Source organism: Sabethes cyaneus, chromosome 3, assembly GCF_943734655.1.
Source record: "Sabethes cyaneus chromosome 3, idSabCyanKW18_F2, whole genome shotgun sequence".
Lineage (NCBI taxonomy): Eukaryota > Metazoa > Arthropoda > Insecta > Diptera > Culicidae > Sabethes > Sabethes cyaneus.
The window spans coordinates 36,089,901-36,115,720 of record NC_071355.1 but is presented as its reverse complement, the minus strand read 5'-3'; the positions used below and the strand labels follow the sequence as shown (position 1 = coordinate 36,115,720).

At 39.0% G+C, this 25,820-nt stretch overlaps 1 protein-coding gene across 6 annotated transcripts in view; it reads left to right on the top strand.

Annotated features, from left to right (window-relative positions):
• Positions 1 to 25,820, top strand: part of LOC128743873 (protein groucho) — a 464,959-nt gene that overhangs the window by 211,353 nt on the left and 227,786 nt on the right. For all 6 annotated transcript variants that reach the window (XM_053840556.1, XM_053840560.1, XM_053840558.1 and 3 more), the window contains exon 3: positions 19,103 to 19,194. In XM_053840556.1, the coding sequence (XP_053696531.1) occupies positions 19,103 to 19,194 (92 nt within the window). The remainder of the gene's footprint in view (positions 1 to 19,102; positions 19,195 to 25,820) is intronic.

The following is a 25,820-nucleotide window of genomic DNA, read 5'->3' as shown; positions in this document are numbered from 1 at the left end:
TAGTTTGAGCTGGCTGAAAGTTACAAGACCTGTTGTTGTAATCTATTTATATAATAGGCTTATGTCTGTAACGAAAACCAGGTCTCTGACAGGACGTCATAAGAGGCTTATCGGTAACTAAAAACAGGTCCCTGAAAGGACGTCATGCTTTCGTAGCAATGAATTGTATTCTCAGTCACATCACTGGTCGACTGCTGGACTGCTAGATTGCTCAACTGGTTGACCAGACTGCTCGACTGGACTGGTCGATTAAACTGCTCGATTTGATTGCTCGACTACACTGCTTAACTGAACTGCTCGACTGAATTGTTCGATTCGACTGCTTGACTTAACTGTTTGATTGGACAGATCGACTTGACTGCTTGACTGAACAGCTCGATTTAACTGCTCGAGTGGACTACTCGACTTCACTAATCGATTCGACTGCCTGACACATTTGCTTGACTCACTACTCGACCCGACTGCTCGAGTTAACTGCACGACTGAACTGCTCGACTGGACTGTTCGATTCGACGCTCGACTCAACTGCTCGATTCAACTGCTTGATGCCACTGCTCGACTGCACTACTCGACTCAACTGCTCGATTCGACTGCTCGAATGAACTGCTTGACTTAATTACTCGATTGGACTATTCGAATCGGCTGTTCGACTCAACTGTTCAACCCGATTGCTCAATTCAACTTCTCGACTAGACTACTCGATATGATAGCTTGACTCAACTGACAGCTTGATTCAACAGCTCGACTAGACTACTCGACTTAGCCACTCAACCCGACTGCTCGACTCAACCACTTGACTTAACTGTTGAATTCGACAGCTCGATTTTACTGTTCGATTCAACTGCTCGACTGGACTACTCGACTGAACTGCTCGACTTAACTGCTCGTTTGAATTGCTTGACCCGACTGCTCGACTAAACTGTTCGATTCGAGTGCACGACTCAACTGCTCGACTGGACTGCTCGAATAACCTGCTTGACTTCTGTTTGATTCGATAGCTGGACTTAACTGCTCTATTCAATTGCTCGACTCGACCACTCGATTCGATTGCTCGACTCGACTGCTCGACCGGACTGCTTGACTGAAGTTTGTTTCAACTGCTCGATTAGACTGCTCGATTTGACTGCTCGACTTGACTGTTCGACTCGACTGCTTGAACGAACTGCTTGACTCGATTGCTTGATTCGACTGCTCGACTCGATTGCTTGTCACGAATCATATGGTCGGTGTTAAATCAGACCGAACCAAGGCGCAAAATTTAAAAAAATGAGTTAATGATAGCAAACGATCAAGAATTTTCTAAGCAACATTTTACTCTAATCAGACTACATAAATGTTGCCATCCGCCGGATGTTTTTATTCAGGTAAATAAAATTCAATACGACCATAAAAAAAATTATTTCAGTTTCCTGCTATGACTCTTTTATGTACGATATCTTAGAGCTATATTATGCAATATAAGAACTCAAAGAATTAATACAAAGATTAAACATCTTCGCAAACACAGGCCAATGGCATGTATCCACAGTTTTCTGAATTCTGAACAGACATTTATATTTTCCGGATCGTAAGATTCGGGCTCAACTAGTTCTTTTATACGTTACATCTAAATTTTTCCTAGGCTTCTAAAGAAGCTATGAAACTGCTTAAGCAGATTTAAAGTGCTGTCCGAAAAAAGATTTTTTTAATGTGGTTTTAACCAGTTGGTCATTCACCATTACCCGAAAAAAATAATATATCACAAAAAAGTAGATTCGTAATTCATTTTACTAATCTACACGTCCCATCTTTACCGGTCGCTGATGTTCACAGAGAGGCCATACTTTTTCTTACGTCTCATCACTTCAGCACAATGCCGAACGTAGTATGGCAAAGAAAAGCCTGAAGAAGCAAAGGTAAAATAACGTAGCTAACAGTTACTTGGCAAAGCTTCTAATACTTCTCCAGATTCTTTTGCTTTCATTTCCTAAAATCTGTCCAATACTTTCAGTGAAGTCCACTAACCAAAGTAGAAGTATCTTTATTGAAGAGTTATTGCCCCCTGAAAGCAATTACAGTACGATTGCTTGTAAACGAATTCTTTCGTTTCGTAGAAAGACAACGAAACTGATACAAAAAAAAATCGACAGAAAAAAGCATGAAGTTTCGCAAATCAAACCTCATAAAATATAGTCATATTATTTTCCCTTTTATGGTTTACCTCGCTCTGTCCTATTGCTGTTCCATCTCATAACATCCTAAAGCTTTTTTTGAAAAGGAACACTCTCGAGCTTGTGAAAAAAAAACTCCGCTATATGTGTATATAAACTTTCATTCTGCACACCTCCCCGACCCGCGTTCAGAATGAACAAACGTCAAATGTTATCCCCCGTTCCCACCATTTCGCCGCCATCCATCCGGTTGATTCAGTTTCGCGCGCTCTTCTGTAAAAACAGCAGCCAGATAAAAGTCCTACTGGCAGTGCACTCGCGACCAAACTTCCATCCATCCAACCTCACTAGAAAACACTGTTGGAGCCGAAAAAAATGGCGGCACCCTTTCACCGTCCTTATCCATCCGGCCGGTGCGGTGCGATGCGGTGCGGCGTGTATGGCACAAACAACGCCGCCAGTCAACGGGTCTTCTCATCTCACAATTTCATGGCACCTCTTCAGAATGCAAACCGTCGTCGTCAGGACACGGTACACAGCCTGACACCCACCAGGGCTTGTGCGGGCAATCCTTTTTTTTCACATCTTTTTTTTTATTATTTACGTATCACAAAAACACAAAATTAACACAGCAACCACTCGCTGTATCCGCACCTTGTCGCAATCCTCCACTGATGGCACCAGTAGTAGGTACCAGCCTGCAGCAGCGCAGGGCGGTAGGTCGAAAGATTCGGGCACTGGTAGGTTACTGCTGGGTGTGAGGCTGTAAAAAGGAATCTCTCTTCAGCATGGTTACCCACAGAGCGAGTACGGGTTCGGTGGACATTGCTGGTAGGATTATTATTATTTTTTTGATTCTCTATGGAAAGGGTAAAAAACAGCTTATTCGATGTGTAACGAAGCGTTCCGTCACTGCCTGGGTCGGCCTGGGTGGAATCGATCTTCAATCGCACAATGTTGAACTAAAATTAATGTTTGAAAAACAATTATTTTACCATATATCAGTTTCTATTAGTTTTTGATTTTTAATATTGAAGAGAACCATCGTCGGTTCTTTCTGGATCCATTTGGATTCAACACTATCATCCCACACGACAGACATCCTGGCAGAAGTGATTTCTCCTGCATAGGTTTTAGTCAAAAGAGGCATAAAAAGCCCATCAACCCAGAGGAATGATGCTTGGAGACATCCAACGGTAGCTCACTTTCGATATCCATCATCCATCCAGTACCAGCGAAGAGCAAATGGAAACGCTTTACCACCCACTACCCACCATTATGTGTTGTAACGGCAGCAGGAAAAAACTGAACCAAATCAAACTATACGTAGTGGCAACACTGACTGGGATGATTTGGATGATGCCGTTGCGTTGGTGGTCATGATGATGATGACGTATAGGTAGTAGTCGTAATTCAGTTGAGAAAAAGCTCCGGAATGGGCAAAGAGGATGAGAGAATTTTTCCGCGTCCTCGTGTTTTACTCGTTGGAAATGATGGCGACGGTGACGACGGTGACGACGACGACGACGGAAACGTTCGGGTGCACATTCATCACCATTTATTCTTCCCATCCCCATCGCAGCGAGCAGGCGGCCAGGTTTTTCCCCATATACAAACGCGGTGCGTCGTCCTCGCCTCGCCGTGGTGGTTGGGGATCGATGACGGTCATCAGTATTCAGCTCAGCTTCGAGGAATGTTTGTCACCCAGGAAACTACCGGAGGAAAGCCGCCTGGCATAATTTGATATCTCCAATGAATGTATGATCCGATACAGGTCCTCGTCCTCGTCGTCGTCGTCGTCGGTTAGGTCGGTTGGCAGTTGGCAGCAGAAATTTAACCTCTGCCTTAGAATCCCATTAGCAAAATGGCTGATGATTTGACGCTGCTGGATGAACCCGTGCACTTGCTTGATTACAAGCTGAAAATCAATATGTATATTATGCTCTTTTTTTGAAATATCTTTTAATCCTCTCCTGTCATTAGAATTGAATAATTTTGAAGAAAAATCAATCTAAATAGAGTAAATAATTGAAATTTAATATTTATGTATTTATTTTCATTTAATATTTACTAAATTTTTAGTATGATGATATTACCCCTTGAAAAAGACACCAACAACGTGTCGAAACGTCGGGAAAACATCAAACTTCAGTCTTGATAAATTTCTCCGAAGACTGCCCTGCCAAATATTAACAGTTACAATTGAATCCAGTCGATTAAAAACACAACCTATTTAGTATTCGATAATACTCTCAGGGGCGGAGCAAGGTCGAAAAAATAAGAAACGGTAAACTAGAGGTAGCCATAAAAATATTTTCTAGATTGCTTCGATCCTTGCAATGTAATTGGTGCCAAAGTTTTTTTGTATGCCATATTTGTATGGGTTCAGAAAGTCACTACAACAGTCTTGAAGATTGTCTTTTGTAGCTGGCCTCGATTACTGTACACAGTTTATGAATTGCTCATACCAATTGAAGGAGTTGTGTTGGGTTAATTTAAAACTGTTTCACGCAGGGACAAATGATCTTGCGTTGTGTTGTATGTACTGCAAGAAGTTCGTGAAATCATGATTATTGTTCATGGTGTATTTTCATAAAACAGAAGCTATAAACCTGAAATAATGAGCCATTTTGCTCATTTTCCGGATTAAATTTCTATCCGTGTACAATTTAAACTTAAATCGGAGTTGTTGAAAATAATCAAATCGTTATTATCGTTATCTTTATTTTTTCGATGAATTGTATACCGTGAACGTACTATATTCTGCGCAGTTAAGACATTTTTATGATTCTTTCGCAATTCTAAGTATTCTAGATTTAAATTAACAACGTGGATAGCAGCAACATGTAGTGCTACGGTCTATAATATCTGGTAAAAAATATGGAAATTATAAGTCGACCAACATTTTTCGTTTTATAAACTTATCCACGGTGCCTAATTCTGCGTACTTTCTTGCCTATGTTCCTAATTCTGCGCATGTTTGCTCCTAATTCTGCATACCCAAAAAGTGAAAATAAATCCTCCTGCCATGCTGTTTATGATTTTTATACGCTGAAAGCACACCAAAAAATCCGGCATTAGCCATTACCATAATTAAATCCATGATCCGGCCTTCTTGTGCTGTCCGGGTGGCAGAATTTGGAACATGAATAAAAAGTCTGTGTCTAAATCTGCGCATTATTGCATCGCATTTTTCTAAGGAAAGCAATGCATGCAATCACTCTTTTAGTGTAAAACATGACTAAAACTAATTATTCTCTCTAATTATGCTGGGTAATTTGATCATTGCAAAGAATTTCGATCATAAATTTGTTAATTTTCTAGAAGGACAATCTTAGCGTTGGTGCTAACGACGATGTTTTCTGCGATATAAAATAGTTTCAGTTTCACGTTAAATTATTTCGCTCTCAAATATTGTGTCCCGTTAGTGAATAATGGCGTAATATTCAACAGACTTTTATAAAAAAAAATAACGCAACGATCATAGTTACGCACAATGTTAAAAAATACTTACATAAAGAAAAATGCGCAGTATTAGGAGTTGCGCAGAATTAAGAGCGGTCACGGTATTTCAAAAAATCAGGAAAAAGCTGCTTATTTTTCATGAAGACGTAGTAAAAACTGTATACAATCAGCACCGTAACGTGCAGTTGGCCAGACCGGCCCCTTCCTAGGACGCTAAAACCGGTTTGAACCGGCCTTAGTAAGATGCTCTCGAGTGTTCCAAAGTAGTGGATATGAGGAGTTGTACGAATCGTGTATAACAGTCTAATTTAGGAATTCTCATTTCCTAAATCAGTGTTCGAAGGAACACTGATTTAGGAAACGAGGGGGCGCCAAACCGGATCCTCACCAGAGTCGCCAAAATGTAACGCTTTGATTCTGGAACCGGATCTAGAATCTGGGTTCTAAATCTGATAAAAAATGTGATCCAAAACATGGTTTACAATCTAGACCAAATCTGTTCCAAAATCTGGAACAAAATTTGATAAAAAATATGTCCGCGATGTAGTTCAGATCCAAAATATGGTCCAAGTCCGGAATCTCGTTCAAAACCTGATCCAAAATCTGGTGGCTGGTTTAAAATCTGATTAAAAATGTGGCCCGAAATCTGCCTCAAAATCAAAATGTGATCAAAAATATGGTCCAGAATCTGGTTTATAATCTGCCTAGCTTGAGAATCTGGTCCAATATTCGATCCAAAATCTCCACTACAACCTAATTAAAAATGTGGTCCCGAATCAATCTGATCCAGGTCCACAATGTGGTTTAATATCTTGTTCCGCATCTGATCCAAAATCCGATAAAAAATCTATGGTATATGATATGTGGTAAATAATACTCCAAATTGGATATAAATGTAGTCCAAAATCTGGTACAGAATCTAGATCAAATCATTCCAAAATCTGGAACATAATTTGATAAAAATGTGGTCCGCAATCCAGATCTAGAATCTGGTTCAAAACAGATCCAAAATCTGGTTGGTGGTTTAAAATTTGATCAAAAATGTGGCCCAAAATCTGGTTTATATTCTCATCCAATTCTAGAATCTGAACCAAAGTTTGTTTTAAAATCTGACCTAAAATCTGATAGAAATTGTTCAGAATCAGGTCAAAGTCCTCAATCAATCTATATTATACAAAATCTGGACCAAATCTGATAAAAATGGAGCCCAAAATCTGGTCTAGAATCTGTTGCAGCTCAAAGATCTGGTTCAGATCCAGAATCTGATCTAAAATTTGATCAAAACTAAAGTTCAAAATGTGATCAAAAATATGTTACATAATCTTATCCAAAATCTGGTCCAAATCTGATAAAAATATGGTCCAATATCTTATGCAGGTCCAGATCAGGTCTTGAATCTGGGTTAAAAATTTAATCTAATGAAACTGTGGTTCAAAATCTGTTACAAAATCTGAAACCTGATAGAAAATGTGGTCCACTTAGGTAAAAATCTGGTTGGTGGTTTAAGAAAAACTGTGACCCAAAATCTGGCCCAAAAAAATCTAACCGAAAAAGTGGTCCACTATCTGGTTTATAACTCCAGTTACAGAATTTTGTCCAAAATTTATTCCAAAATCTGGTTCGAAATTTGATAAAAAAAATGTGGACCAAAATGTCGTCCAGGTCCAGAATTTGGTCCAGGTCCGAAGTCCGGTTTTGGTCCAAAATGTGGTCCATTAGCTGGTCTAAAATCTGATAAAAATCTGGTCCAGAATCTAGTCCAAATTTGTTCCAAAGTTTGGAACAAAATCTGATAAAAAATGTGGTCCAGAATTTTGTGGCAGTTTCAGAATCTGGTGGGTGGTTTAGAACCTCATCATAAATAATAAACTTGGAAGTAATACTGATTTAAGAAACGGGGGAGTGCTAAAGTGGGTTTTCGCCAAGGGCGCCACAATGTCATGCTACGGTTCTGTATAGAATATATCTATACCTATAAAAATGGATTTCTGTCTGTCTGTCTGTCTGTCCGTATGTTCCTTATAGAATCGAAAACTACTGAACCGATCGGCGTAAAAATTTGCATGTAGGGGTTTTTGGGGCTGGGGAAGATTCTTATGATAGTTAGAGGCCCCTCCCTCAAATGAAACACATATTTCTGCATAACTAGAGAACTAATCAAGCAATTGCAACGAAATTTGGCATGTGAGTGTTTTTGGAGGCAAGAATTTTTTCTATGGTGGTTTGAGACCCCTCCTAAGGAATTATGACCCTTTTCCCCCTTAAGAGGGGAGGGTTCCCATGCAAATGAAATACAAATTTCCTCATAACTCGAGAACTAATCAAGCAAATGGAACCAAATTTGGCAGGTGAGGAATTTTGCAGTCTTGAATTTATTTTATGATGGTTTGAGACCTCTCACCCCTGTGATAGGGGGATATGGACTCTCATACAAATAAACAGAAATTTTTGCGTAACTCAAAAACAAATCGAACTCGACAAAGTCGAGACTTTTCCTTAAATCATTGGTCAATAACAAGACCACAAAAACTATCTATAGTAACACTAGATCCCCCCGCAACCTCCCCGCAGAAATCACCACTGTCTAGGTTTATTGGTTTTTCTAGGTCTACTGACCTCTATTACTTTCCTTCAGTTGGTTCTGAACGAGCGACAGCGAGTACCGAGAGGATTAGCCCTGCGAAATGGTACTTTCCACGAAAAAGTTTTCCACGAAATGGTACATTCCGCTTAAAGTTTTTCGCGAAATATCAGTACAATTTTGCTGTATCTTTTGTAGTTACGGTGCTACAATGCTAGTACCTCATTAGTAACTAAATGAACTTTCACTGAAATCAATCGAAATTGAGTCAAAGTGATCGAACCATGCCTGCATTAATTAATAATAATCGTGGATCATATAAGTGCATTTAATTGAAATTAGATCTTGGAACTATTTTATTTGTCCATGTGTCGTATGAAAATCGTTTATCATATTTCCGTTGTCTTTTCACACCTTGTTGGACGTTTGTTTTTTGTTATTTATTTAGGCTTATACAAATTTATATAAGTTTATGTCCTGGCTCGAAACTATTGTCGAAGGGGGGGGGGTTTGGCAAGAAATATATAGAAGAAATAATAACCTCAAACCTACAATAACTAAACAAAAATGAAGAGAACAGCGTTTATTCTTCCATATTATTAAAAATTTACTACAAAAATTTTGTACAGTACATAGATTTTAGTTCAAACCAAGCTCTTCAAAAATTTTAGTTCAATCTTCAAAATTTTCCAACTCAAGCACATAAAGTAAGCATCCTAGTAGAGATGAACCAGCTTGATCATAGTGGAGTGCCACACACTCAAAAAAATCGACATGTCGCATCCACGTGAAAAATCATGTAAACTTCTGTACAGCAACTTACGTGAACTTCATGTACTATTTAACGGGAAAATTGATAAAATTTACCGGGATCGTACGTAAACTGGTTAGTATTAGTGCGAGTTACCAACAATTCACGTGAATGTTACATGAAAACTGTGATGGATGAGAATTACATATGTTTTCACGTAAACTTGACGTGCTGATTTTTTTGAGTGCAGGATCACTTTAGAAAGCTATAAACGTATAACTTGACCTTCGTTTAAATTGTACTTTGAATTTGCGTGGCACTCGGTTAGTTATCTTGTATTTTAGAATATCCAAATCCGTGTCACTTACTAGTTCAGAACTCGATAGCCACGAAATAGTACCGCAATCTAATCGACTCATAAAAAAGGCAGTTTAGACCCCTACAACTTTTTAACTTGGAACGCCTGTGCTATGAATCCGACGTCACTTTAACAGCTTGGGTCATTCATGACTTCTGCGGGGTTGGGATTTGAACCCGGGTCTCCGGCGTGAGAGGCGTGAGTGCTAATCACTACGCCGGGACTGCCCCGAATCCGACATGTTTCAAGAAAAAAATCTCTGAAATTATTCCCGTTTGAAACTGAGAATTTCTGGATCAACTTTTTAGTCATATGAATGTCAGACCATTCCTCGGCCTGGTTCTCCAACAATAACGTGTTTGCCTTTGTATAATAAGGATGTTAACAACTCGATAACAACTCTTTGCCAATCCGAAAATCTCCGAACTCTTTGGGATCTTTAATTCTTTTTGGCAGCGGTGGTTATGGTGTTATGGTCGGAGCCACCATTGATTCCAATGATAATCATAACATGCCAATAGTCAGAAAATTTCATGTTTCGAACGATTCAACGACATCCGTTCTGCATGTATCCAATGCACAATAAAAAAATTGTATCTTTAAGTTTTATTTTCCTTACATCTAAAAATAGGGTAGGTACTTGGACACTGCGGTCTAAAACGACCATTTTTGAGCCCCGAAAGCACCAATAGCTGGTCTTCTGTCGTTTGTGATTTGTCTTATTTTCGTTTTTAACTTATCTAGTACCTATGATAGGAAAAAATAATCCCACTGCAATTCGGAATATCTCCGTCAAAAGCGGTACCAAATTTCACTAATATGATAGTTTAATTGATTGTTGCCTCAATCTAATTCGGTTCTTTGAAAACAAGTTGAATTAAAATGTTACAAAATTTAAAGTAAATAGATTCAAATGTCTGATCGCAAGCACCCCAATTTTGAACGTCGGGAACTTAAAGGTTAAGCAGAATAATCGCCTGTGACTTGCAGCAGGAATCAGAAAGCTTAATTAGTGAGGCAAAGTTGATCGAGACTAACGGGATAATTACTTCAACTTAGCCAAATTGGGTAATTTAGAGATGTAAACTCCTTGAGCTGCAAAAAAATCTGCTTGTCACTAACGAATGCAACATAATAATATTACACTTTATTTTTTTTGCCCCGTCACATTTTGAAAATTTTTGACATAAACTTTTTTCCAAATTTGTATAAGCCTTACTGTCTTTTTGTCATGTCGTTCTTTTATCATTTTTTCACCGTCTTTTTGTCATCTCACTGTTACTTTTCTTCGTATTCGTTGTCTCTTAATCGTACTCACAACAAATTTCATAGTCTCTTTGTCATCTTTCCACTGTTTTATTGTCTTTTTTTGACGTCTGTTTTTGGCATTTTTTGTGGTGGTTTTCGGCGGTTGCTTGCCGTTTTTTATGCTGGTGTAGTTTCTTTTGAAGGCGCCTTTTTTCTTCGTCTTCTTTTTATAATCTTTCGTACAGTTTGTTGTCAAAACAACAAAAATGTTTCTATTCATTGAAACGGTAGTTCTACAATTGATGAAGGGACGGTAGGGAAGGAAATGAAAATTTTTTGATGGAGGAGAGGAAAGATCGGAAAGGTGAGGGGGGGGGGGGTATTGGTAGCAACGCTTAACAAGTAGTCGTTTTGACTCCTACTTTTTGTCCAATGCTGGAAGGTGCATGGGTCGAACCAAGCTATAATCTGAGATTATAACCGGATTCGAACCCACAACACCTACCAGGGCATGTGGCTCACTAGTGTTTGTACCTTTGAACCATAGAGGCGCTGGACAAAAGGAGACTGCTTTTGCTATTCATTGATAAAAGTTCTGTTTCGGTTCGAAACACACTCAAAGGTGATTCCATAACGTCAAATTCTCCGGCAATGCTTTTCTAGCTGAGAATTATTTAATGAGAGTGAGAGAAAGGCTAGTGATGCCAATCAAAAACGAATATTTCGCATTTTACTCATCGCGATGAGTAGCTATGATTTACCAATTTTGGAAAACAGGCAGAGCGCTATCGGATATTGAATTATACCGTCAAAAACCATGTACCTAACATTTATGTTGGTTTTTCAGTTCGACTATTAGCACCTGAGATACTTGATACACATTTTTGCGACATAATACATAAATGCACTTCAAACATCAACGTTCTTCTACACCCAGAAGACTTTTAATCTCATAAAATTATATTAACATGCTATTCATAATTTTTCAACATTCACGTAGAGTGCAGCATAAATCTTTTTTTTTTCGTGACAATGACAAGCTCAAAGGATCAAATTTTGAACAGTAGCCGACGATATTTTTATTATCAGCCTTCACCGTTAGTCACACAAGAAGAAGATGTATTGTTTTTCATAGCTTCGAAGCTTCGAGGCACCAATTAATAATAATAATATTGCACCAGGTTTGCATTTCATTGAAACTAAATCTTGAAACCATGTTGTTTGTCCGTGTGCCGCTTGAAGTTACTGGTTGTGTATGGCGTTGCAGGTATATGTTGACGTTTGATAAGTTCATAATTATTATATGTGATAGGAATAACGTTTTATATTTGAACGAGCAATATTTCTTTTGTAATTTGCCAAAAAATATGTTTCTTTATGTTTCTTCGCAAAATACGTTCTCGGTTGGATGACAGCGATTAACGATGATTAGCGATGAGTGACACAGAGATACCGAGCGAGTATTTTCGAGCGTAATCAATTCATATTTTGCTCACCAGTTTTTGCGTCGGCGATTCATCGCGAGCAATCAGGATACGATAGAGTTGCCAGTTGATAAGATTTAAATCGCTGATGAGTAGGTGATGAGCCTTCATCGAGATGAAAATTTGCAACATTTTTGCAAGGTACTACACGTGACGTTGTTCGTCTATCAGTGTGTTAGCCGCGATTCTCAGCGCGGGTTTTCGGAGAAAGGCCCCGTTGTATGATCGCATTTCAAGGTCAAGACTAAAAACAATCTCATGTTCTAACAAACATGAAAACAGTCTAACAAAAATGTTGTCTTTTCGATGTTCTTCTGTCGTGTTTTTTCCATCATTTTTCCATCGTATTTTCGCTATCATTTTATCACTGTACCATCATCTTGTCACGACATTTTCATCATCTCCGTCTCTTCGTTGTCTTTTCTATATACTTGCATAGTCATCCTTTTATCGCTTTCTGAATAATGCAGATTAAATATCCAGTTGTTTCCAGTGGTTCAAGTATTTATCGTGCAAAAAGTGCATACAGAACATTAATTTGCCTTTTTATCGTACCCCATCCAGAAAAATATTAATATTACTGTGAATATGTACATACAGTAATGTTCCGATTTTGTCAGCCCCATGTTGAATTTTGGGCTGACAAAATGGGAAAACTGACAAAATCGGGATTTTTTTTCAAATTTCAAGACTTAAGACCTTGCAATATCGAAGACTTCTATTAAAAATTAAATTTTAACCCTCAATTGGTCAACCGAAAGCTCAATCAATCGGGCACAGCACACTGATCCAGAACCTTTTTCGATGCACATTAGCTTTGAGCAGGAAAAAGTGGTTTTAGGTTTATGGAATCTTTGGAAAAGTTTCTTAAAATTAAAAGTTCTATTGTCCTGCGGAATTTGAATTTTGATTAATCCCCCTAAAAGTGCAATAATTTTTTTTTATTTTTCTTCAGTTTCAATATAACACATTGATGTGTTCTGGAAGTTTTACAGAATATTATTACAAAAATTTTTGCTGAAGACTGTAACCTTCTATCTCTTCAGTAAAGATAGAAAAATTATACTTTTCATAAATGAAAAATCGTAAAAATCAATTTTTCTATTTTAGCTGTTTTTGTAGCTGTTGTATGACTTTTTCCCGTTTTACAAAGTTGTACAAATAGTAAAAATACACAATATTTGTGTATTTTTACTATTTGCTGAATATTGTATACATCTTTCTTTGCTTATTTAAGAACTATAGAACTTTTACTATAAAAATACCCTAATTTTGACCCCGAATAGCTCGCAAGAAGGCATCATTTTATTCAAAAACTCTCCCCAGAGAATCAGAATAGTTTCAAGCAGGCTGAAAAGTATTATAAATCATGTTTAAAAGGACAGAAGTTAGGCAAAATTTATAGGCTGACAAAATTGGGATAAAAGGCTAATAAAATCGGGGATAGAGAAAATCGGGAGCTGACAAAATCGGAACATTACTGTAATACAAAAATAGCATTAAATTAACACAAAAACACTTCTATGACAACAAATTAGTTCCAAAACTCCAAATAAAAAGACAAAAAACGGAGTTATGGCACAGTAATGGGCATTTTTCAAAACTGTCGAACAACTCGATGCAGAGTCCCTAAATTTCTTTTGTACACAAACACTAAATTTAAATTGAAAAGTATCTTTCATGAAGTTGAAGCGAAATTATATTGGAAGTACCCAATCGTAGAAAATTTCCTTTCGAAAAATGGTTAATTTTTAATAAATAGGGTTCATAACTTTGTTTGTAGGAAAGTAACATGGTTGATGACTTTGACAAAAATATGCATATGTATAAAGTCTAAATTTTGACTAAAGTGAGTTTTTATTAGAAACCAAAATTGAGAAAGTTATATTGAAAAAAGTGAAACAGATCTCTTCAAACACATTTTAAATTAGACTTAAGAACCAGTTTTGTTATTGTCAAGAAAATTGGGACCACCCCAACCACCAATTTTACCAAAAATACGGTTTTTCATAATACAACTTTTGCCGACTCATCAAGGTTATCTCTTAAATTTTCCATTCTGGACCACTAAGTATTTTGACTAGTTGGAACACGGCAGCACCGAAGCGACAAAATATAGTCATTATCCTGTTTATTTTCAATCTTCTCTAAATCAGTACGCTTTCCGTCGAAGTATGTAGACGGTTTCCGAACTGTGCTGGCTTGCGTTGATTTCGTTTCGTTTCGTTGCGACTCCGGTGCCAGCCTACGTGACATGCGGCCGGTACCTGGTTTCGGTTCCAGCGTTGCCAGATCAGCGGTTTTCCCGCTAGATTTAGCGGGATTTTAAGTCGGACAGCGGGACTTAATAACCAAACAGCGGCTAGCGGGAATCTAGCGGTTTTCTTAAATAACTCAGCGGGATTTTAGCGGGATCTCGATTTAGCGATATTTGATAGGCAAAAAGAGTGCTGAAAGAGAGGTTGACAGCAAAACACTTCGTTTAGTGACATTCTAATGTCTGCTCATGCATTGGCAGATGGTTCAGTATATTCTGTTGATTATAAAATTCCGTGGTTTTTACCTAGAATGGGATAGTTCTGACAAATACTCATTAGAACTTACTGAAAAAGAAGACCACCAAACAAATCCGTTTTGCACTAATTCGTTGCCAATGGATGGCAAAATCCAACTGATTCATGAATTGGAAACAAAACAACACTTATGTATCTATATACATCATAGGGCCCTATTCTGTAAGTCACGTCGAGCAACTCGGCTCGACTCAGTCACTGTCGTGTGTCGAGTGCAAGAAGAATGGGTAACATAGCGGCTCAATGCACGATCAAAACAAAGCTAACTCTGGCGTCATTTGCTAACCGTTTAGTCACTAGCTTTTTGGCGATGGACTTAGTCGTGTTACTCGACAAAATTGGGTCGTGTGACTTACATAATAGCAAAAGTCGACTATTCGAGCAAATTGGGTCGTGTGACTTACATAATAGCAAAAGTCGACTATTCGAGCAAAGTGACACTCGACGTGACTTACAGAATAGGGCCCATAATTTGGTTTGTATGATAACAAAACCAAAACAAATCGGTGCTAAAACAAAATAAAGGCGAGAACAAAGAGCCGATGCGCTTTACAGATATTTTTGATTTTTGGGTGTTTCTAAAGATTGAAACATATCTTCTTTTGTCACCAAAAACCATAACCATTTGCCAGCGTTGCTGAAATTTTGCATGATTTTTATCATAGCTAGACACAGAAAAAGAATTTGTGCTAAAAGCTTCTTTCGAAATTTTCGCCTGTGTTCTTAGACTCCTTAATCTTATAATTCTTGCGAAATTTCGCAGTAAACTGTCATTATATAAGGGATAACAGAATATTTCGTTTTCTGTTTCCTGAATCCCAAAACTTCGTCAACATGAATGCAGTAAATTTGCATAATGTTCATTCAATTGCAACCTCTCAATTTCAGCAGATCATCCTAATTTCAAATGCAAGCCTTACTGAAATATTGCACCAGAAACGAAAGAATAATATGACTTTCGATTCAGCGGGATTTCTAGCGGGAAATTGATCCTGGCCAGCGGTATTTCAGCGGGAAATCAAGCTCTGGGCAGCGGGAAAATGGGCAATCGACCTGGTAACACTGTTCGGTTCCCGTTCAACAGAAAAACCAGAAAGGAGAGAAAACGTCCAGAATGAGAGCGAAGCAGAAGCAGAAGGAGCAGAGGAGAACGGATCGAACGGGGAAGTTTGAGTGACATCAGCTTCGGAAGCAGTTGGCAAACTGCACGCGTGGGCTTCCAGTCCCACCGCTTCATGCCGCACCGTCCCATCGTCATCGGGCAAACACAAACCCAGCAGCTACCGTTCTAATCCCGACATAACAGCGTGCTTCTTGTACACTTTTTTGGTTCGTTTGCTGTTTGTCTATCGTGCTCTCCATCCGCTGTTGGCATTGTGTTTCTTTTACCACCACCTCCATCATCACCGTTACCGACCTGCGAATCTCCCTGTTCAATGATGTTGCTGACGATGATGATTGCGCTTGCAGCGGTGAAACTCATCCCTCCTGTATGGTGCGCATCGCAGCTTTGCGTGTGCGTTTTGTACCAGGATTGCACACTTCCTACTGTTTCCATCCATTGAACCATGGCTGTTGCGCTGCAATCACGAGCCTGCGATCCGTCCAAGCGATCCTTCGACGATTTTTTCCATAAAGACTGCCTTCTGCCTGCGTACAAATACTTTGCCAAGGCAAATTCATTCCATCCGGTAAAAACTGAGAAAATCTGCTTGTTCAAACAAAAAAAAAAAGACTCACAATAGCCCCGGTAAGTAGGGTAAAGTTCTTATACGACGATCATTGTTTATTTTTCAATCGGGCGGCCGGTCCTTTGTCATCAAAACCGCGTCAGTCAGTCAACCAACAACCAGTCACCGTTAACCTCAAACCACATTTACTTGCTTATACTTCCTTGCTCGCTCGTCCCTTCAACAACATGCGCACGCGAAATGAGAAAACGACACGGTGTATTCCCGATCCTACCGTACGGTACGTACCAAGTGACACACATTTACACCGAGGAGCCGAGAAGGACACTCTATACACAAACGCACCCACCGATAACGGTCCTCACCAACCAACCAACCAACCAACCATCCTTCCATCCTGCGGGGCAGCCAGCATGCTGGTGAAAGCATTTCATTGTGCTGTGTGAGGGTAGGAAAAGTTTTTTTTTTGTTTCAACAACTTTCATTCATGAGCAGCGAATTTGCTGATTCCTGCTGGAGTGGAAACATACGATAACAAAAGGGGCGGCGATGGGAAGAGAAAGAGCGAAAGAGAAAGTGTGTGTGTGTGTGCGCGCGTGTATTGAGGAGAGTCGTCGCATCCTTGTGTGATGTGTGGAAAGGAAGGGGTTGCCAGAATGATTTCCTCCTAGATGTGCATTAGGAGGTGAAATATTGTTAGTTTTACTAATTGAAAATTAACCTCAACCGATTATCTGGCATCCCGGCTGGAGTTGGTAATCAAGTTTACAGAGCGAATCAAGTGATTACGCGAAGAAGACACAGAAGCTCGCTCGCAGTTTTTCTCTCTCTTTCGGGAGAGCATGGCGCGGCAAGGAAAGAGAGTTATCCTTGCATGTGCCACGCTGCCGTACGTCATTTGTGTCTTGAAGCTCGTGCTGGAAGGATCCTTTTGGCTCTGGTTTTCCTGTCCTTGATTCGGTCGAATTCGGTACCATGCGGTGCTGACGCGTCCTGCAAAAACATCAACAGGGTGAAGTGTGTGCTGCAGCTTGGATGCTGCTTGGATGCGAAGAAGATCACCGTCGCTGATGGAATCCTAGAGTGCGTTTCTCGTGCACGCATCCTCCGTGTGTTAGTGAATTTCCGAGAGTCATTTCTGCGAAAAATATTGTGTGTGACAAAGAAAGAATAACGCCGCTTTGAGAAGTGAAAAGGGTCATCGGTTTTTTTTTTTTGAATACACAAGGATACCCATACATCAGTGCGGCGAGGATTGTGGAGTGCTCCGGAACCGTAGTGTACAATTGCCCGTGTGGATGTGGATTATAGCAGCCAAAGATTTGGCAGAAAAAAAATCGGTTCACAAATTGGATTAATTTTGGCTGTAATTGAATTGGCCAACTGCCATCGAAGCTGTGTGTTCGCTTCCCCCCTCTGTTCGTTCGAAAGTGAGTGACGCTGTCCGGAAGTTCGTTGCCGCTTGTCAACAAAAGAGCGCAAGAGGACAAACGGTGTCAATTTCGGCAGTTAATCTAGTGACCATTTGGATTTGCAACGAACCTGAAAGCAAACCAAAACAATACCGGCCTACGTGCGAATTTATTTCTCTGTGCCAGAGTAGGCGACGTTTTGCCAACATCAATCAAGCGAAAGTGAGAGCGACGCACGGTGCCCGCCTGCGGAAAGTCCATGGAGGCATAATTATTTAATAATTTATCTTACATATTAAACAACATATTAAAAACGGCTACCCCCGGTAGCAGTGGCAGTGTTTACGTTTGTGCGCACGTGCTTCTGTGCCGTTGTGTTTATGTGTGCCGCTGAGTGGCAGTCAAATGACCAACCCCATTATCACCTCGCTCGAACAGCATAATAGTGGGGCGGCAGCAGCAGCGCCGTGGTGAGGAAGTGCACATGAATAAAACATCAATATTGCGATAATAAAATAAAGCACATTTTCCAACGAATGAATTAATCAGTTTAATTATTTTGCTCCCCGCGAGACCGAGACCGGCGGTCGGATCAGTGATTCAACGTGTCAACGTGCTGGAAACAATCGGCGCTTCTGGTTTGTGGGGGCTGAAAAGTGATTAATTTTACAGCGCAACAGTTATTCGTTTTTTGTGCGGGCACGGGCACGGGCGCGTGTGTGTGTGATTTTCGGTTGCTGTCACTTTCAGCAGGATTCCAGTGTTCAACAAACAAGCAGTTAATATGACTGCCAATTTGAAGGTGCTTGCCATTCCCGTAATTGTATTTAATTCGAGTCTATAAATATTTCATTGTGTGAATGAAGTGAGGAAACAACAGTATGAGAACGACGAAGGGTGGGAGGGAGAGAGAGAGAGAGGAATGTTTGCGATGGGCGACAGAGGGTGGGATGATTGCGCGTGTAACCAAACGTGACACATTTATGTCACGATGATTATCCGATTCGTGAAATCGAAACTCCGCGCGTACTCTTACTCTCTCTCCCTAACACGCACACTCGTTTCACCTCTCTCTCTTTTGCTCTATCGTGCCGAATGGATTCCGTGCGTTGGCATGCGATTGTGTATGAGTGTAAACTTGCGGCAGCAATAAAGATTATGATAATTAGTTCGATAAATTATAATTTGCATTTGAAAGGCAATATCAATTGGAGCTGCTGCGGGTCGAACCGGGAGTGTTTGTACATAATAATTACATTGGCATTACTGAATATGATTTCGTGATAGAGTGGGTCGTATTATCAGTTAAACAGTGCCACACCGCGAAATGATTGATTGGCGATAAGGGATGAACTAATTGGTGCTTTCTGTTTGATTTGCTAATTACAGGGTCCACCCCCGCAGGGACGACAGTTCACGATAGCGGAAACGCTCGAGCGGATAAAGGAGGAGTTCAATTTTCTTCAGGCACAGTATCATTCGTGAGTATTGTTGGTTTATTTTGTACCAGAACCGGGGGGCGAACCGGAACTAGATTTTTGCGCTGTTGAGATCATGATAACTGGGGGAGGGTTGCTATGCTTTCGGAACGATATAAAACAGTAATCAAAATTAGGTGTCAATTTTATCTCGGTGACTTACCGATTTGTAAAGATAACAAAAAATATAAAATGCACATGCTGCACATGAACTCGACATAAATAAACACTTTGATTTAGTACGGCCTGACAATTGGCGAATCAGAATGAGACCAAACAATGAAATGAAAATGTCGCTTTAGTTCTGCAAAGCTATCGTAGCGGTTAGAAACTACTTACATATTGGCGCGAATACATAAATTCGTCAAAAATATTTTCAATGCGGATACAGGACCAAATCCAGAGGAAAATTCTGTATTTAAACCAGTGGTTCCAGCAAGGCGTGTGCATATGTTTTGATATAGTATGTTTTGTGCGTAATTTTGGAAAAAGTATTTCATATTTCTGGAACAAACCTTTATAAGAGCTTAGTTGATTGAAGGTTCCCAGATGAATTCACAATTCATTCTGTTTCGAATCTAGAACTTTATTAGAGGAACCTCTTCGTTTGATAACTGATTTTGTAGTTAAGTTGGATTTTGATTGCACTGATAAGCCGCATTTTGCGGTACTAATAAATACATAAGGTAAAGAACTAGTTTTAAGCAGTCTAAGCGGGTCACTGATTGTTTTACCTTATTACAAGCGATGGGTTGACTAAGTGGGGGATATCAGCATAGCAATCTTCTTGCTATCTTTAGTTCTTCAAGCTGTTACCATTGGAAGACACTATTGTTGAGCTAAACTTTTGATTTTTCGCTTTAAAAGTTGGAGCGGCGGAACTAATTTTGAACAGACCGAACCCATTTTCACCCACAAGGTGCTTTTTTAAGCAATCCTGAAATTTGAATTTTTTTACGTCCCCTTAAAAAATCCCTCGAACTTTTCCCCCTATTCAGTAAGTTCGCGTTCCTATCCGCGACCTACTAATCGGCATCTGATGCGTAATCGGCATAGCGTATCGGCATAGTTGCGTAAAATGCCATCTGTCTAAATTGTTTATCGGGGCATATACTCACCGCACCGTTTGGCAAACGGTATTCGTCGTCTCTTTTATTCTCTGGTGTTCTTATGGGAAACTGCGAGTTTGACGTCTCACTCGCTGTTCATAAGGATGGTGGGAGAACAAAAGAGGTAAACATATAGCAGTACAAACGATTCGACTCAGAACAGTGTTGTCAAAGCAAATGACATTGAAACACATCGTTGCTTTATTAAATCACTGAGAAAATTTTCGAAAATTATTGAAAAAGCTGTCTTTTGTGTTGTTTTTAATAAAGAAAAATTAATTATGAACATACATTTCTCTTGAAAGTATTGAACCACGTTTTCACCATAGGAGGTTTCAGTTAATTTCAAACTTAAAATTCTTATTTCCAGAACCGAAACAGTGTCTTGGCAACACGATAGTTCATCAGTTGTGCTGCTAGTGGTGAACAGGTTCCGTCAATTCAGAATTTGTTTTCAGTTTTGTTAGAAAATAATAAAACTTTTGGCTAGTGACAAAGCCTTAGATAATAGAAAAAAAGAGACTGAATAATATGGTACGTGACAATTGAGTGCTTGACTTTCAGAGTGGTTGTAATCAGTACTGAAAATTTGATGAATTCGTTAGTAGCGAGGTGGCGATTGCTGAAGAGCAGCTGAAAAATGTACGTTTTTGGACAACAATTTTTAATTCATCATATTTCTTGTCGGAAACCCAGTAAATTGTGTTTGTGTGAATCAAATGTATGGTTAAGTGATTTGTGAAGATGATCCTATCAAAAGATTTTGAAAATATGAATAAAAAAGTGCATTTTCGGATCATTTATGTTCAACTGATTAAAATAGGTAACACTGCTTAACTCGTTCCTTTTTTTAAATTTTTAAAAATAACGACAAATGACATTCGGAAAAAGTTGTAATGGAACGTCGTGCGTCGTCTCGCGTCTAATTGAGAGCGAATCGGAGATACCTAACTTAATTTTCTATAGTTTCGACGAAAAAAACACTTTTACTGTGATAATTTAGATTCACCTTGACGGAGATAACAGAATATATGGCCAAAAGGCCTAATTGTACTTCTATGTAACTTTATGAGATGCAACTACGTGGCTGATACTTTTGCTGACTACAACCTGGCACTTTACATTACTTTACGTTACATTTATGTACTAACTAGCTGACCCGACAAACGTCGTATTGCCACAAATTAAACAGTGTTGTACATAAATCATGAATCTCGGATAATCTTTGTCACAATCTCGAGTTTTGCAAGTTTCTGAGGAGTTTAACCTTAGATGATTCATTTTGGCAGTTTCGTATGTATAAAAGCATCCCAGGTAACCAATAAGCATCACCAATGCTATTCAAATGCAAGCCAATAAGCATTTGGGTCGCCTTAAATGCTATTTTTACAAAATATACAGCTACTTTACTGATAACCTTCTTATAGTGCTGACAATGCTAATTTACAGCTAATTACCGACACGAAGAATTCGAATACAATTTTGGATGCCAATTTACAACACCTATGCAGTCAAAAAGCTAATATACAACAACGTGCAGTACAACAGATATGCCAGATATGCTGATTTGCTGCTTATGTTAATGTTTATTGGTTACCTGGGGTGGGTAGTTTCATATACAAATTTGCCATTTTTCCTCACAGTAAAGTAGAAAACAACTCCCCTCATTGCTTAGCCAGAAAGCGGATAGCAATATTCGCCGCGATTGTACAACATCTCGCCGAATACCATTTCACGAAATACCTTAAGCGGAATGTACCTTTTCACGGAAAACTTTTTCGTGGAAGGTACCATTTTGCAGGGGTGATCCTCTCCTTACTCGCTGTCGCTCGTTTGGACCCAATTGAAGGAAACTAATAGAGGTCAGTAGACCTAGGAAAACAAATAAACCTAGACAGTGTTGATTTCTGCGGGGGGACTGCCCCCCCCCCCCGTGGCCGGCGCTACCAACGGCGGGTCGCCCTGAATGATCTAGTGTTACTATAGATAGTTTTTGTGGTCTTGTTATTGACTAATGTTCTATGGAAGAGTCTCGAATTTGTCGAGTTCGATTAGTTTTTGATTTACGCAAAAATTTCTGTTTTAATAGTATGAGAGTCCTTATCCCCATACCACAGGGGTGAGAGGTCTCTAACCATCATAAAAAAATTCAAGACTCCAAAATCCCCCATATGCCAAATTGGGTTCCATTTGTTTGATTAGTTCTCTAGTTATGAGGAAATTTGTACTTCATTTGTTTGGAAGCCCCCCTCTTAAAGATAATTCCGTTTCTAAAGAGAGGAGGGGTCTCAATTTACCATAGAAAAAATTCTTGTCTCCAAAAACACCCACATGCCAAATTTGGTTTCTATTGCTTGATTAGTTCTCAAGTTATGAGGAAATTTGTGTTTCATTTGTAGGGAGCCCCCCCTCTTAATGGAGGAGGGGTCTCTAACCATCATAAGAACCTTTCCTGGCCCAAAAAATCCCAAAAACGCCAAAAATGACACATTTCTGCGTTACGGGATACCACGAATGACTAAATTTACTTTACAGATCAGTTTCTGTTTCATCAAATTTTTGGTCCAAGAGACCCGAGAACTCAGTTTTGAAACTGTTTTCCATATGCGTCTAACCGTGTCCGTCGCACACGTTGATCTAAAGTCTGCTATGCGTGATGCATGAGTTCGAGCAGTTTTCAGATTCTAATTCAACACCCAAAACTATACGTTTAGAATGAAATTGCAACGAAACTAAAAGAGATAAGCGTTTTACGTCAATGAACGAACTGGAGAACCGTACCAATGCTTTGAATTAGTGCATAAACAGCCATCAGTTTTATCACACATTTTTAGGAGAAATTCGTAAAAAACGCCTTGAGAAACACTTATTTCATAGCTTTTTCCTCTAAAAAGTTACTAAATCTCATGAAGTAGGAGGTTTAAGACTAAATTTCGGCTTTCGAATGAAAGTAGCAGAATTGTGCTAGCTAGCATAGTTTTTGTACCAGAGCTAATTTAAGGCAAACAGAACCGAAAACTAAAAATGTTCAATAACTCTGTAACAATTGAGATTTGACCATATGTGTAGATGAATTTTTTCGTCAAATATGGTCCTCTATCACCGCCTGAAATATCTGCACTAAGCTACCTAACACCCTATATATCTGAAAAAGTCATCTTCAATGAGCTACTTTCAGTTATTTGATAAAATTGAAAATCAAACAAAAATTTTCCAAAATGCTCGACAAAGGAGGTAGACTTTGAAGTAAAGTCATTAAACTATATCTTAAATTATGTAAAATTTTTGAAAACAAAAGTTGAGATAAATATAGAACAAAAAAGCGGGTTTCTCAGTATAATAATCTCATTGGAAAACATGCATAACGGAGCTCTAAAAAAACCAGGCGTGTTATCGAAAGCGCTTTCAATATCAAGGAAAGCACAGAGTGTCGTCTCTGCAAACTATTATTTCGTTTAGCAGTCATTAAGCTGCGATTTCTGAAGATTCACCGGAGAGTTTTTCAAAATACAGGCATTTTCCAGTATTGCTCGTACTAATGCGCAGTACAATGCTTTCAAGCAATGTGGATCTTTAAAGTCTCGAGCGATTTTTGTGATAAATCCCAGTTGCTGCGAAGCTCTGGATGTGACAGCAGACTTTTGGTTGAACGTGAGCTTGTTATTCAACAGAATTTCATGATAACTAATCTGATCGGCGCGTTCGAGTACAGTTCCGATTATCTAATAGTCAAATGAGATAGGCACATTACAACGATGAAATGTTATAACCACATAATTAGTGATGCTTATTGTTAGCTTGTTTCTGTTATACCAATCAGCAATGGTGTCCAAATGGTGGCAATCATCAACAGATGTTCCAACTAGAAAGATCTTTAGATCGTCGGCATATATCAGTACGTTTCCGGAACACAGCAGAATAACTATGTCGTTAAAGTACAAGGTGAAACGCAAAGGCCCCAAGTTACTGCCTTGTGGGACACCAGAAGTATTACTGAATGCATGCGAAACTGTGTAATCCAGCTTGACACGTAAAGTACGGTCTGTAAGATATAAAGTCAGAATGTAAGGTAAAAATGCAGGGAATTGATAGGTGATAGACCTATCTGGTGCAGACCTTGGGAAGATGTCCAGTTTGCCCTATTATCCTAAAAAATCATGGTAAAATTTAAATAAACAGTATAAAAACTTAGGGGGTCAATACATACATACATAGTAAAACTTAATTACGGAAAAGTATCTATCTTCTAAATAATTGGGATTAGGGGAAGGGCGGTAAAGACGGACACTGCGGGAAAGACGGACACTTGTCATATTTCATAAACAATAATTTTTTGAAGCAAATCAATGATGGGAAATGTTTCTATAGATTGAATTAACACTTTTGAAATAAACTGCCGATTTTTAGCAGCGTAACTGACAAATTTATAAGCAAAACAAAGAAAAAATGCGTATATACGCTAACCGATGTAATTTTGTGCGTGAAGAAAATAGCTGGTAAATCGTTAAAAAACAACATGTTCATGCTAAACCGACGACATTGCGTTAGTTTGATCTTTCACTGAATATCCATTGGAAACCTAGTGAATTTTTGAATATTCAGTAAAAAGTTATTGAAGTTTGAAAAAATGGTATCCAAGTCGGGAAAGACGGACACCCAACGGTAGGGAAAGACGGACACACAGATTTTGAACAAAATGGGTTCACAACAACGCCCAACAACGATTTAACATTGCAAATACTTCCATATTATATATGTAAAAGTAACCAGAAGTCATATAACAGTTGGAATGAGCCAACTTTTAGAAACGATTAATTCGTCACCAATTAAAATATTGAAGGGAACCATTCTATTTTCTCGCTCAAAGGGGGGATCGGGAAGGGGGTTTCCCAAACCAATTCTTTCCTAAATACATTATGAAATATGTTAATCTTTCTTAATACTGATAATTCAACGACGCGTGACACCTTTTTGCGAATGTCCGTCTTTCCCATATCAAGTGACCGTCTTTCCCGCCCATGCGCAGAAACTCTGATTTATACATGATGTTTATAATATTAAAAAATGCATAAATTTTGGAAGAAATTTTCCAGCACACGTTGTAACTTTATTAGACAGAGACTTCAAGGTTCAGTTTATACGAAAATTGGGATCAATACAGTTATATTTGAGTAGATATTGAGTCTTTACCTTAAGGTGTCCGTCTTTACCGCCCTTCCCCTACGAACTCATTTTTGCCCATTGTGCAGTTGCAGTACACATGCCTGGCCAAAACTTCGAGTCCAAAATAATATTGAAGGTGTATAATTCTACGACAATCATCTGTAAATAGGAACGTTATTTCGTTAATAAATAGCATAAAGAGCAATGGTCTTAAATTGCTGCCCTGTGGAATGCCGGAGAGATTCGAGAAGTACTCGGATTACATCTTACGCAACTTCACGTAGGGCATTCGATCCAACAGATAGAATCGAAACCATCGTACAAGGCTGGTTTAGCCAAAAACATGCTACAGTTAAC